Source organism: Bos grunniens, chromosome 11 (genome assembly GCF_055505025.1).
Source record: "Bos grunniens cultivar Pamir isolate PY7600 chromosome 11, Bosgru_T2T1.0, whole genome shotgun sequence".
NCBI classification, from domain to species: Eukaryota; Metazoa; Chordata; class Mammalia; order Artiodactyla; family Bovidae; genus Bos; species Bos grunniens.
In genome coordinates, this window is record NC_141175.1 from 33327603 (window position 1) to 33340969 (window position 13367).

At 37.9% G+C, this 13367-nt stretch overlaps 1 protein-coding gene across 21 annotated transcripts in view; it reads left to right on the forward strand.

Moving 5' to 3' along the window:
• The window catches only part of NCOA1 (nuclear receptor coactivator 1), a 219228-nt gene extending 206114 nt beyond the window's left edge, over positions 1-13114 (forward strand). For 11 of the 21 annotated variants that reach the window (XM_086325823.1, XM_086325831.1, XM_086325825.1 and 8 more), the window contains 3 exons: positions 1762-1945; positions 6840-6929; positions 10746-13114. In XM_086325823.1, coding sequence (XP_086181949.1) covers positions 1762-1945; positions 6840-6929; positions 10746-10916 — 445 coding nt within the window. In that variant the 3' untranslated portion in view covers positions 10917-13114. Of the gene's footprint in view, positions 1-1761; positions 1946-6839; positions 6930-10603; positions 10661-10745 lie in introns of all 21 variants that reach the window. The other 10 variants (XM_086325836.1, XM_086325838.1, XM_086325840.1 and 7 more) reach the window with 3 other exon arrangements.
• The last annotated feature ends 253 nt before the right edge of the window (positions 13115-13367 follow it).

The following is a 13367-nucleotide window of genomic DNA, read 5'->3' on the forward strand; positions in this document are numbered from 1 at the left end:
AATCAATAATTTTTGAAATCATATTCTTTAAAATTAACATTAAAATAGGTAGAACTTTACCAGCAGCTTATTGTTTAAAAATTGATAATCATAAAATATTTGGTGTTTTGTAGAACTTAGCAAAGACACAAAGACACACATAAAAAAGAAAATTCATATTATTTTCCTTTAGATGTGTTTATCTGTATCACTATATCATTCAGATATAAAGTTTCAAATTCTACTTACTTGGAGTTTATTCCATACTCTTCTGTGTACTAACAGAAACTGGTTTAACATTGAGATCATTGGTGTAACAATGGTCTAGACATTGGGTGGTGAAGAAGGAAGTCTGTAAAACAGGCACTCTGAAAACCATAATTATTGCCCTTGTATCTTGCTTCCTAGAAAAGACATGAAGCTGTCTTCAGATCTGAGAAGACCATTGAAGTCTTCAAAAGCATTTTGTTTTCCAAATAAAAATATCTGGTTATACACTTCTGATTTCCTCTTAGTTTATAGCATATTGAAAGGCCAGAAGCTGAAACCTTAAGAAGTGACAATAAGCAGTAGGACACTGAATAAAGGCTTTCGAATTTTAATGTGCATTTTTGACTCGATGGACATGGGTTTGGGTGGACTCCAGGAGTTGGTGATGGACAGGGAGGCCTGGCGTGCTGCGGTTCATGGGGTCGCAAAGATTTGGACACGACTAAGCGACTGAACTGAAGTTGTTAGAAGTGCTTTTCCATACCTACCCCCAGAAAATATGACTCACTAGGGTGGGATAAGGTCTGAGAGTCTCAATTTTCAGTAAAGACCAGGGAATTCTCTTGCAGATGGTCTCTGGACTACACTTCAAAAAACATTGGTATAGATGCAATGAGTACGTGTCAAGTGGCTTCAGTCACGTCCAACTCTTTGCAACCCTATGGACTGTAGCCTGCCAGGCTCCTCTGTCCATGGGATTCTCAGGCAAGAATACTGGAATAGTTTGCCGTGGCCTTCTCCAGGGAATCTTCCTGACCCAGGGATCAAACCCTCGTCTCTATGTCTCCTGCATTGACAGGCCCTTTACCACTGGCATCACCTGGGAAGCCCCATGAATACAAAAAGCAATCTGAACTTTATCAGTTGACAGCACTAATAACCCATGTCCTTAGTTATTCATTCATGAGATATTTACTGAGTGCCTGCTGCTGTGTATCACTTGTTAACTAGAGACAAGGAATAAATGAAACAAAATACCATCACTCCCCTCAAGTTTTAAGTCTAAGGATATATACCCAATCACAGTATAAGAATGTTACCTTTGAATCATTCATTCCTTTGTTAATTTATTCCGTGAATATTTATTGAAGATTGATACATATGCAAGGGACTTTGCTTGAAAAAGATATTCTCTGTTTAAGAAGATAATATAATAAATTTTAGAATGATTTTGATGATTAAATTGGTAAACTGCAGTTATCTGCAAGATTTACTTAAGTGGAAAACTTTCTTGGTTATTCAGATAATTGAAGCTTAACAACTCTGATACTGGGCCAGATAATTGTAACAAAATGAGGTCTTTTTAGTTATTAAACCCTTTGGATAGAGTTCAGAGTGTACCTGAATGGTTCTTAGTTTTTATATATTGTAATAATATAAAGTCTTACATATAAGTTAAGAATGTAAAATATTTTCTTTGGAATCCTATATCTGATAATTTAAGGAGTCCAGTCATATTATCCCCATATTCATGATCAGTGGATGTAATTGAGATTCTTTTTGAGTTAACAGTGTATTCAGTCAAGCTATACAGAACCAGCCCACGCCTGCACAGCCAGGAGTGTACAACAATATGAGCATCACCGTGTCCATGGCAGGTGGAAACACAAATGTTCAGAACATGAACCCAATGATGGGCCAGATGCAGATGAGCTCTTTGCAGATGCCAGGAATGAGCACTGTGTGCCCTGAGCAGGTAAGTGGCACAACTGGCACACTTGCTACCCACACACACACCCAGCTCTATATCACACCGCATTGCAATTCATTATTCCAAAGAAAATCAGGTATGTTCATACTTGCCCAAAGTAACCAAACTTCTTTTTCTTTCCCTATCTTTTGATAATTACTGTTTATTATGATAATTTTGACAGATCATGTAAAATTTAAGTCTCATGAGATTTTATTGTTTTAGATTTATTATAAAATAATACATGTATAATACATTGATTGGAACATACCCTTTCTCTTCTGAACATATTTTCTTCATTTTTGCCTTTCAATTCAACAAACTCAGTACTTACTATATACAAAGTTAGCTCTGTGGGAGACAGTATTAACAAGTTGGGAAGGTACAACCTGAGCAAAAGGTTAGTTGAATAATAGGACGAAACAGTTTTGTAGGAGATATATTTCTTTCAGATGAGGGGTATATACAATTAACCACAGAAGGTTTAAAAGAAAAAGGGTCTGATTAGGAAACTCTTCATGGAAAATTTTCCTAAAGGAAGAAATAGAAAAGAATATTCAAGATGAAAAATCTAATGAATGTTAAGGGGATATTTATATTCTATTTAGAGCAGAATTTATGTAGTAAACTTTTTAGGAAGTGTTGCAGGCCATCTAAATGTCCAGTTAATCTTGGAGCCTCCTAAAGATTTTTAAGGAATGAATGATTAAATTCAAAGTGATATTTAAGATCTTTGGGTAATTCTCTATAATTACTATTCTGTCAGCAACCACAAAGTAAGACTGTGTGACTGTGCTGTAGCCATATAGCCATAATTTATAGCAAGTCATAAAAACATGTAAACACTAATTACTTTTTCTTTAGAATTCCTTTTGGATTTGAATTTTTTTAAAGAAAGTTCCCATTGTCCAGAGAAATTAGCAGGGAAAAAAAAAACCAACAACCTAGTGATGTTATAACAGAATATAAGAACTAAATAGTATTGTTTCTTGTCCTTGTTATTATGTTGTTGTTTTTCAGTTATTAGAATTATTCATTGTCTCTTGTATATTAAGACAAAGTAATAAAAAAATATAATGAATTAGGTAAAAGAATATTACATTTAAAATGTATTCCTTATATAGTTGCATCTTGCTTTTTTAGTCAGTTTGACAATCTCTGCCTTTTACCTAGAGTAGCTAGATCATTTATATTTAATGTGATTATTGATGTTGATATTGAAGATTTAAATCTCTCATCTTATTTTCTTTCTCCCATCTTGTCTTTTTAGTGTAATGCCTTTGTTGCTTTATTAGCTATAAATAATTCCTGTTGTTTTAGTGGTTGCTTTAGGGTTTATAGTATACATCTTTGTCACCGTCTGCCTTCAAATGCAATTGTATCACCTCGTACAAATACAAAAATCTCACAACAGTTTATTTCCATTTCTCCCTTCCTATGCTATTGTTGTCATACATATCATATCTGTCATGTCAGAACATTACCATATATATGTTATATACCCTACAATATGTTGTTAGTACATTTTTACTGAAAAACTTTTAAACAATTATATTTTTTAAGGTTTAAGTAGGTAATTTTTATATTTCCTCATGTAGTTATTTCCAGTGTTCTTCATTCCTTGCTGTAGATCCAAATTTCTATCTGGTATCATTTTCCTTCCACCAGAAGATCTTCATTTAACATTTTTTATAGTACAGGTCTGCTGATGGTGAATTATTTCAGTTTTCATGTGTCTGAAAAGATGTTGTTTCACCTTCATCTTTGAAAATTCTTTTCCCTGAATTCTGGGTTGGTAGTTTTCAATACTTTATAAAGACATTGCTCCACTGTATTTCTGATGAGGTATCTGCTATCACTTTTATTTTTGTTCCTTTGGACATGATTGATGTTTTTCCCTCTCTAGCTACTTCTAAGAGTTACTCTCTTTATCACTGGTTTTAGATAATTTGATTATGATATGCCTTAGTGTGATTTTATTCATAGTTCTACGCTCGGGTTGGGGTTCGGTAATCTTCTTGATTCACAGGTATATACTTTTCATCAAATCTGGAAAAGTATTGGCCATTATTTCTTCAGCTATTTTTTTTCTGTCACCAGCCCCCTCCTCTCCTTCAGAGACTAATTACACATATTGTAGGCCATCTGAAGTTACACCACAGCTCACTGATTCTCTGGATTTGGAGATTTTAAGGGAATATGAGACCAGTCATTTTTTTCCTATGTGTTTCATTTTGGGTAATTTGTATTGCTATAATGTTAGATTCACTATTTTTTTCTTTTGCAATAGCTGGTCTGTCAGTTTTATCTAGAGTATTTTTTATCTCAGATGTTGCTGTTTTCATCTCTAGAAGTTCACTTCAGGTCAGATCAGATCAGATCAGTCGCTCAGTCGTGTCCGACTCTTTGTGACCCCATGAATCGCAGCACGCCAGGCCTCCCTGTCCAACACCAACTCGAGGAGTTCACTGAGACTCACGTCCATCGAGTCAGTGATGCCATCCAGCCATCTCATCCTCTGTCGTCCCCTTCTCCTCTTGCCCCCAATCCCTCCTAGCATCAGAGTCTTTTCCAATGAGTCAACTCTTCGCATGAGGTGGCCAAAGTACTGGAGTTTCAGCTTTAGCATCATTCCTTCCAAAGAAATCCCAGGGCTGATCTCCTTCAGAATGGACTGGTTGGATCTCCTTGCAGTCCAAGGGACTCTCAAGAGTCTTCTCCAACACCACAGTTCAAAAGCATCAATTCTTCGGCACTTAGAACCCCTTTTATATCTTCCATATCTCTAACATGTTCAGTCTTTCTGCTGTTTTCTTGAATATATGGAATATGGTTATTATAACTGTTAATAGTCTTGCTTGTCACTTCTAGCATCTGCATTATTTGGGAGTTGGTTTCAGCTGACTGATTTTTTTCGCTAAATTGTGGATCATTTTCTTGCTACTTTCTTTTTTTTTTTCCATTATGGTTTATCACAGTTTATTTAATATAATTTCCTGTGCTATACAGTAAGACCTTGTTTATCCATCCTATGTATAATAATTTGTATCTGCTAATCCCAAACTCCCAGTCCTTCTCTCCCCTACCCACTCACCCCCTTAGCAAGCACAAATCTATTCTCTACCAATTTGTGTTCCCACCAACAGTGCAAGAGGGTTCTCTTTTCTGTGCACACCCTCTTCAGCATTTCTTATTTGTAGACTTCCTAATGATGGCCATTCTGACTAGTGTGAGGTGGTACTTCATTGTAGTTGTTCTTTTTGTTTGTTTGTTTTTTTGGGGGTTTTGGCTGTGGTATGTGGCATGCAGGTCTTAGTTCCCTGATCCGGGATCAAACTTGTGCCCTCTGCAGTGGAAGAACAGAGTCTTAACCACTGGACTGCCAGGAAGTCCCCTCATTATAGTTTTGATTTGCATTTTTCTAATCATCAGCATCGATGAACATCTTTTCATGTAACTGTTGGCCATCTGTATGTCTTCTTTGGAGAAATGTCTGTTTAAAAGTCTTCTGCCCATTTTTTTTTTTGCCAGTTTGCTTTTTGTTATTGACTTGTATAAGCTGTTTGTATATTTTGGAAATTAAGCCTTTGTCAGTTACATCATTTGCAGACATTTTTCTTCCAGTCCCTAGGTTGTCTTTTAATTTTGTTTATAGTTTCCTTTACTGTACAAAAACTTATAATTTGATTAACTCCTGTTTGTTTATTTTTGCTTTTATTTCTATTGTCTTGGAAGACTAACCTAAGAAAACATTGGTATGATTATGTCAGAGTCTGCTACTTTGCACACCTGGTAATTTTTTATTGGATGCCAGACATGCAAATTTTACCTTGTTTATGTTCCTATAAATATTGAGGTTTGTTTTGGGAAATGGTTAAATTACCTGGAAATAAACAGTTTGAATTTTTTTCAGGTCTTGCTTTTTTGTTTAGTAGAACTAGAACAATATTTAGTATAGGGCTAATTTTACCCTACCACTGCAGCAAAACCATTCTAGTACACTACCTGATACTACCTGAATTATGATGTTTTTCACTCTGGCTGGTGGGATCAGGACCTATTCCCAACTCTGTGTGATCTTTGAGAATTATTCCATGTACATCTTTTCAGATGAATCTTTCCTCTGCTTTGGGTAGTTTCCTAAGATCCATTAATTGTTAATGGATCCATTAATCAACTGATCAGTACTAAGCTGCAGACTTGCAGGGACTCTCTGCAGATTTTGGGGTTTCCTCTCTGTGTACTCTCTCATCTGATATTCTGCTCTATGAATTCTAGCCATATCCTTTCATCTCAGTGAGACTGCCTGGCATTGTCTGGTTCCTTGTCCTCATACTGTCCTCAAATTCTCTTTAGGCAGTAGGCGGGGGTCATGGTAGGACTCACCTCAATTGTTTCCCAGTCCTTAGGAACAACTTTCCTTCATTGCCTTTGTCCACGGTCTTGAATGTGTCCGTTTCATACATTTTGGTTCAGGCAGAGGATAAATCTGATCCCTGTTACTGAATCTTGCCTGGCAGTAGAAGTGTTTTGCTAATTAACTTCTGTGAGTGTTGAATTAACTTATTAAAGTTACCATATATAAGAATATAAAGAAGAGTATACAACTAGAAGAATTTTCATACACTGAACACACCTTCATAACTGTCACCTAGATCAAGAAACAGCACATTACCAGCAGCACCCCAGAAGTTCTCCCCTTACACACTCTCTGACGTCTCTCTCTGCTCCTACGAAGGGAACTACCGTCCTGGCTTCTGACAGCATAGTAAATTGCTAAGCTTGTTATTCCTGCTCTCTTCCCATTACTTTTCTGTCAGTGAGATTGTTCCTCATTGAGGAATTTGGTCTTCAGCTTAAACAACTAGCTTGTAATTTGGTCTTATACTTCTTTTAATAGATAAATGATCCAGCACTGAGACACACAGGCCTCTACTGCAACCAGCTCTCATCCACTGACCTTCTCAAAACAGAAGCAGATGGAACCCAGGTCAGTAAGACAATCCTAAGCCCAGAGCTGTCAAATTTTATCTAGATACACAGGAAACTTTGTATAGCATCATGGTTGAGAGCATGACCTGGAGAGTCAGAGCTGGGTGTGAGTCCTGGCTCTGCTCTTAGCCATGTCATCCTGGGCGTGTTAGGGGACTTTCCTGAGTTGCTGTGTAACCAGCAGAACTAACCTGCTCATAGGATTATGAGAGGGTTAAATGAGTTGCACTTTCAGAATGTTTAATCAATATTAAATGTCAGGATAAGGGATCACAAATGGTGACCACTAATTGCTATTTGTAAGTAAACACAGTGCTAAAACTTGTGTGTAATCAAAATACCTCAAGAGAGCTCAATAAATTCAGACAAAACAGAATGCATGTTGTGTACTCTGCCTCTTTTTAGAAGTTTGTTTCAGAACAATACAAATAACAGGGGTGGCCACGTTCCTATATTAACATAAATTAAGATTTTAAAAAAGTATATAGGCCTTATGCGAAGGTGGAGGAAACATGAACAAAGAAACATGAGACATGTTTGCTCTTTAGGTGAACTGTGGTAAGACGTGAGGAAAGAAAGCTTATGATTTGCCAGGCATTGTGTTAGGCACTGTGTGCTTCTCCTCATGTAAGCCATCACTATAACTCTATGAAGGAGTCAGTTTCCCTTTTTTCTCACATAGATGAAGAAACAGAACCTGAGGAGATTTGACTATGTAATTCACAGAAAAGAAAGTGGCAGAACTGAGGTTCAAACCCAGGTCTTTCCAACACCAAAGTTCATGCTCTTTCTGCCATACCACTTAGGGCCTGATAAAACATACAGACATATGCACATGAATTGTTACATAACCAAAAAAGGCAAATGCAAATTGATTACAAGTAACAAGACCCATAAACATGCAAAGAAAGGAGACATTGTGGCGATGGTCAGAAGAGCATTTATATGGGAGATGGGACTGAACTGGGCCTTGAAGGACAGTTAGCAGGGCAAGTGAGTAGAAAGGTATTGTGGGTTTTGGAGGCTGGGGAAGGAGGTGAGCTTGAAAGTCCAGGGGATTGGAAGTTAGAGGGCACAGAGACAGGGAAACAGTAATATCAGCATAGTCCTGGGAACCCACCCAATGAGAATAAAGGATTTGTAATAAGAATTCATCGGAACTAAAAGTGGGAAAGTAGGTTGGGGCAAATTTCCAAGGGCCTTGAATGCTAAACTCTAAGGGATTCAAATTCAGTCCTGCGAGTGGAGCATCATTCCTGAAGGGGAACAGTGATGAAAGACCTAGTTTAGGCTTCATCTTAAGGGGGAGACGGGGAAGAGGAAGAGCACTGGGCAACCAGCTCTGAAAGAGGAAAACCAGTTAGGGAACTGTGTTCATAGTTGGAGCCTCAGTGGAATCTGAGTCCTGTGTGCTATGTAAAGAGAGGCTTTTGTGCTGGGGGAATTGAGGTCTTCATTCACTAGAAGTTTTTTAAAAGTCTCATACTTACAAAGACATATACTGGGGTAACTCAACAAATTACTTAAAACAACTGAGTTTCAAAATTCCTAAGTCCTGGGACAGTATTTGAATTGAAGTAGAAACTGCATCAGAAGATCTTACAGAGGCTGGGACTCAGCTCTCACATTACCTCTCTCACCTGGCAAATCATAAGCTTTGTTTTCGTATTGCTTTGCCTGTCTGTGAAGGTATAGCAGTATCAGAAGTCCTTTTGAGATCTGGTCTGAGGCACCATGATTAAGCAATAATTCAAAATGGCTGAAATATGTACTTTTGGGAGTTTGGTTTAATCTTTTCAATTTTTAAAAGTTCTAAATAGGTGATCTTTTTTAATATAGCATTCTTTTTAAAGGAGCAGAATTTTCTCACGTTTGTTTTATCATGCTTTTATCAACAATTTTTTTGAGTTTAGAGGCACAAACACCTTATGTATTTCATGTGTTGAAACATATAAACAAAATTCTGTGTTATTTTTTTTTAAATCAGCCATTGCCTAAATGCACTGTAGTTTGTGTTTATGTTAAGTCTCAGTAGCAAAATCTTTCTGTAGTGGCTCATCATGAAATCTCTATTTGCTCTAATGTTTTTGCACTTGCCAGACGAAAGCTGGGGAGTGAGTTAGATAGAAGTATAAAGATAGTTGTACAGAAAAGGAGAAAAGAAAGAAAAAGGAGAGAAGGACTAGGGGAGGATTCAAGGCTCTCTGCATTCACAGAGCTGGGATGGAGAAAATGAGAGAACAGGAACACAGGGGAATTGTTAACACAGAGAGAGATGAAGGCCAAGGTTGGAGCTCTAGAGGGAAAAGAGTAGGAATGAGAAATTACAGAGAACAAAGGTGGGTGGAGGGCACAGAGGCAGCTACAGAACAGACTCAGACAGAGAGCTGGTGTATGTTAGGTACACATGGAAGAGCCCCAAAAAAGAAGAAAGCCAAATGGGAGCCTATGGGAACAAGAAGCAAAGTTTGGGAAATGGGGAGAGAGGAGGACAAGGAGAGAAATGACACTAATGTACATAGAGATTTAATTCATCAGACACAAAAACACTCGGCCCAGGAACCATCAGCGTTATCCCAGAGAGTGGAGTAGAGGTGAAAGTGAATCAAGTGAATCGTGAGGAGAAAACATCAGGCATTGGACTGATGAAGAAATTGGATAGTCGCGAGATTGGACAGTTGGCCTGTTAAGGTTGATGGAAAGCAGCTTTTATTCAATTAGGATAGAAAAGTTTTCAGAAATGCTGAGTATGATTGGCATGAATTTAGTGGTGAAAGACACCCCCAAAAAATCTATCACTAATCTAAAATACTTCCTGAACCTGTTAAACACGCACAAGTTTGCCAACTGCGGAGACAGACAGATGCATTGGGTGCCTTAGGAGGCATCTCCACTGTTGGTCTGGAACATTCACAAGTGTGGTACTGGCCTCATCAGTTCTACAAATGACTTTCTAATAATAAGGCTGGTTGGTAAAGACTAACTCTGGCTTTGTTTTCCTGATAGAAAATATTAAAACTATGTAACCTTAGACTTTTCAAAGGAATATGTGCATTATTACTGAAAGTATTAAGCTCTTATGGAAAAACTGGAATGAACTTTTTGGCCAACCTGATAGTTAAAGGGAAAATTCACACTGTTCTCAGCTAGTAGTTTAGTGTTATTTTCAGCTCATGCGTTTGGATGGACTGTCTGTCAGGAAAAATAAGTTAAGTATAAAATTGTTCTACTAATATTTTGCTGTAGTTCTAAAGGTAATATGTAAAGAAGCTATGTAAAGGTATATTAGATACTACACAAATCCTCTGGACATTAATTTTAATAATACTCATGTCCTGTTACTGAGTTGTGGTGGTTTTTATTTTGCTAATACTGGGTTAAAGCCCTTAATTTTCTAACATCATAAAGATTTTTTTTACCCTCCTAAAGTCATCCATAGAATGCTTTTATAACCAGTTTTCCAAATAATATACCTATTTTTTAAACCCACCACTGGATACCCAGACTGAAACTGGGCTTTTCCCAATCTTGGCAATATTAGCAATGATGCTCATTTTCAGTATTGATGGCAACCCTGTAGGAGGCTTGACCATTCCAATTTTGATTTTATTTTTAAAGTGTGAACTTTCCAGAACCCTGAGCAAAATGAGTGCAGCGATTTTCTTTTTGTAGGACAAGAAGACAGAAGAGTTCTTCTCTGTGGTGACTACAGACTAGAGGAATGCTCTAGTGAGTTTCCACTTCAAGTAGTACCCACTCATAAGCCGGGGGGGCAGACCCTTCTGTCTAAACACATCTTTTATTTGTGTTCCAGCAGGTGCAACAGGTTCAGGTGTTTGCTGACGTCCAGTGTACAGTGAATCTGGTAGGCGGGGACCCTTACCTGAACCAGCCTGGTCCACTGGGAACTCAAAAACCCACGGCAGGACCACAGACCCCCCAGGCCCAGCAGAAGAGCCTCCTTCAGCAGCTACTGACTGAATAACCACTTTTAAAGGAATGTGAAATTTAAATAATAGACCTACAGAGATATACAAATATATTATATATTTTTCTGAGATTTTTGATATCTCAATCTGCAGCCATTCTTCAGGTCCTAGCATTTGGAGCAAAAAAAAAGAAAAAAAGAAAAAAAAAAGAAAAAGTTCACTTTTGTTGGGAGATTGAGAGATGTTTTTGTTTCTTTCTTTGTAAAGGCCTTGGATATTGATAAAATAACAAGGCAGAACAGTTGGACAATCTCTCTCTTGAGCCAAATTTAATTATTCTTATTTTTGTAATCAGTCATTGGCTTCTTATCTGGATGAAGACTTTTGGAGGAGAACCAGAAGGACGAGTTCTAAGGGGAAGATGGCAGCTCCAGTTCAGCTGGCTCAGTCCTGACCCTGCCAGGGAAGAAGGGCCCGGTGGGGTTTGGCCTGTGTCCGTCCACCAAAGGCTGTCACACGTCTCTGAATCAACAACCCTCCCCTTCCCAACCAGGCAGCTTGTGTGTACAATCAGCTTCTTCTAGCAACTCTGTATCTGATGGCTTCGAGAGAATATTTTGCCTCCACATATGTACCCCTTCTCCTTTTTTTAAAAGATGGATTTAAACCAAGATGCCTCCAGGAATGAGGACGAAATGAGTATATTCACAGAGGAATCCAAAAAAAAATACAATTTTGGGGGAAAATGCAATAATTTTTGATGAGATGGGTGAAGGACAAGAAGTGAGTTATGTCAATTATTGTAGATAAAATTCTCTGATTTAAATCTGGAAGAAAAAAAAGGCAGCCTGTTCTTTCTGCTTTTATTGTATTAACAGCTGAGGTTAGCTAAAGTTATTTAAAATAAAATTAAATTTATGATTCAAGTAGCTTATTTTTCCCTTTAAATCTCACTGTACATATATATGATTTCTTGTAGAAATTGATTTTCTTCTGTTTAATTTTATGGTTTTTATTATCATACTCTTGATTTTTCTAAATTTCTGTGTGTGAAAATATAACATTGATTGAATTGCAGTTACCTTTGGCTAGTAATATTTCATTATTTTAATAACCATGATGCCACGTATGGATTTACTTTGGGTTTCAAATCAAAATGTCTCTGCCAGAAAGAGCCGTTCCAGACGAGCCTAGTGCCTCCTGTGCCCCGGCGTGTCCCTGGAATCAGCTGACTTGAGAGTGGTGCAAGGAATTCTCACCAGAAGTGCACAGACCACTTGTACAGAGAAAAAAGTAATACTCAAAGGAAAATCTTCTTTTTTTTTTTAGATTGACTTTGGGAATTTGAATTCTCATCAGTGCAAATATAAATCTCTCTATCCTGCTCTGAGGCTAATTGGTACCATATCTTCCCTTTGTGTCTTGTCACTCTACCACGTCTTGTCTCATCCTGGCCTCTGAGTCAAGGACCCAGTGAACTGACTTTCTAGTTCTCGAAGTTCCAACTGAAAGGCCAGGAAAGCCTGAGAAAGGGGTTGTGGAAGAAGCAAAGATAGACCCCCTTCCCTCGCCTTTACTGCCCGCCCCGGGCCTGTGAACGATGACAACGTCTGACATTGTGCACCAGCTACCTCTGCTTCCACGGCAGAGAAGAGGCCATAAGAACTAACAGTGGAAGAGGAGCACAGACTCAGACATCAAGGAAGAAGCCATTTTCCCAGGTCCTCTTTTCTGCATCTCATCACCCTTAGTTACAAATAACATTGAACAGCATCTATTCAGAACCTATACTGAATAAAAAGATTGATGGAAGGGCTCAAGTGGGTAGCAACTATGAAACAGAAATAGGACACTCAGTTACAAACATTCTTTTAGTTTTTCAGAAAAATGCATCCCTGATTTCATTCATTCCCAGCTTGAAAGCCCAGCCATATTACTCTATTCCCTCTCAAACTGTTCTAGGAGGTCATTTCTGTTTTGTTTGTGATACTTAGACGTGCAGACTTCAGGAAGTTCACCTTTAACTTCAGCATTCCAGATGAAGTTTCCTGACTCAGTGCTTTTTGCATAAGGAACTTAAAAAAAAAAAACGGTAAGGAAAATTGGAGATGCTAACATCCTCCCCCATCCCAACTGCACCTTAAAGTATGCATGTCACCTTCAAGGTTTTATAATTGCACTGTTTGTTTTATGTATGTACAGATTAAAATTATTGCTACATTTGAGGAAAATAAAATTGCTTGCTTCTATGTAATTCCTGTCATTCCACAGGAAATTCACTTTTCCAGCTACTGAATCGATGAGTTGCCTCTTCTTTTACAGGGAGGAAAAGAAGCTTACATCGTGCAGAAATTGTTAAAACCCAAAATGACTAATGATAATTAAAGAATAATAAAAAATGATCCCTGAAGCCAAAGCTCCTCAGAGTCACCCTAATAAGAACCAGCCCCGTGAAATTTGAGAAGCTCCCAGTGATAGGAGGCTGTGAGGAAGTTCTAACTCTGGCC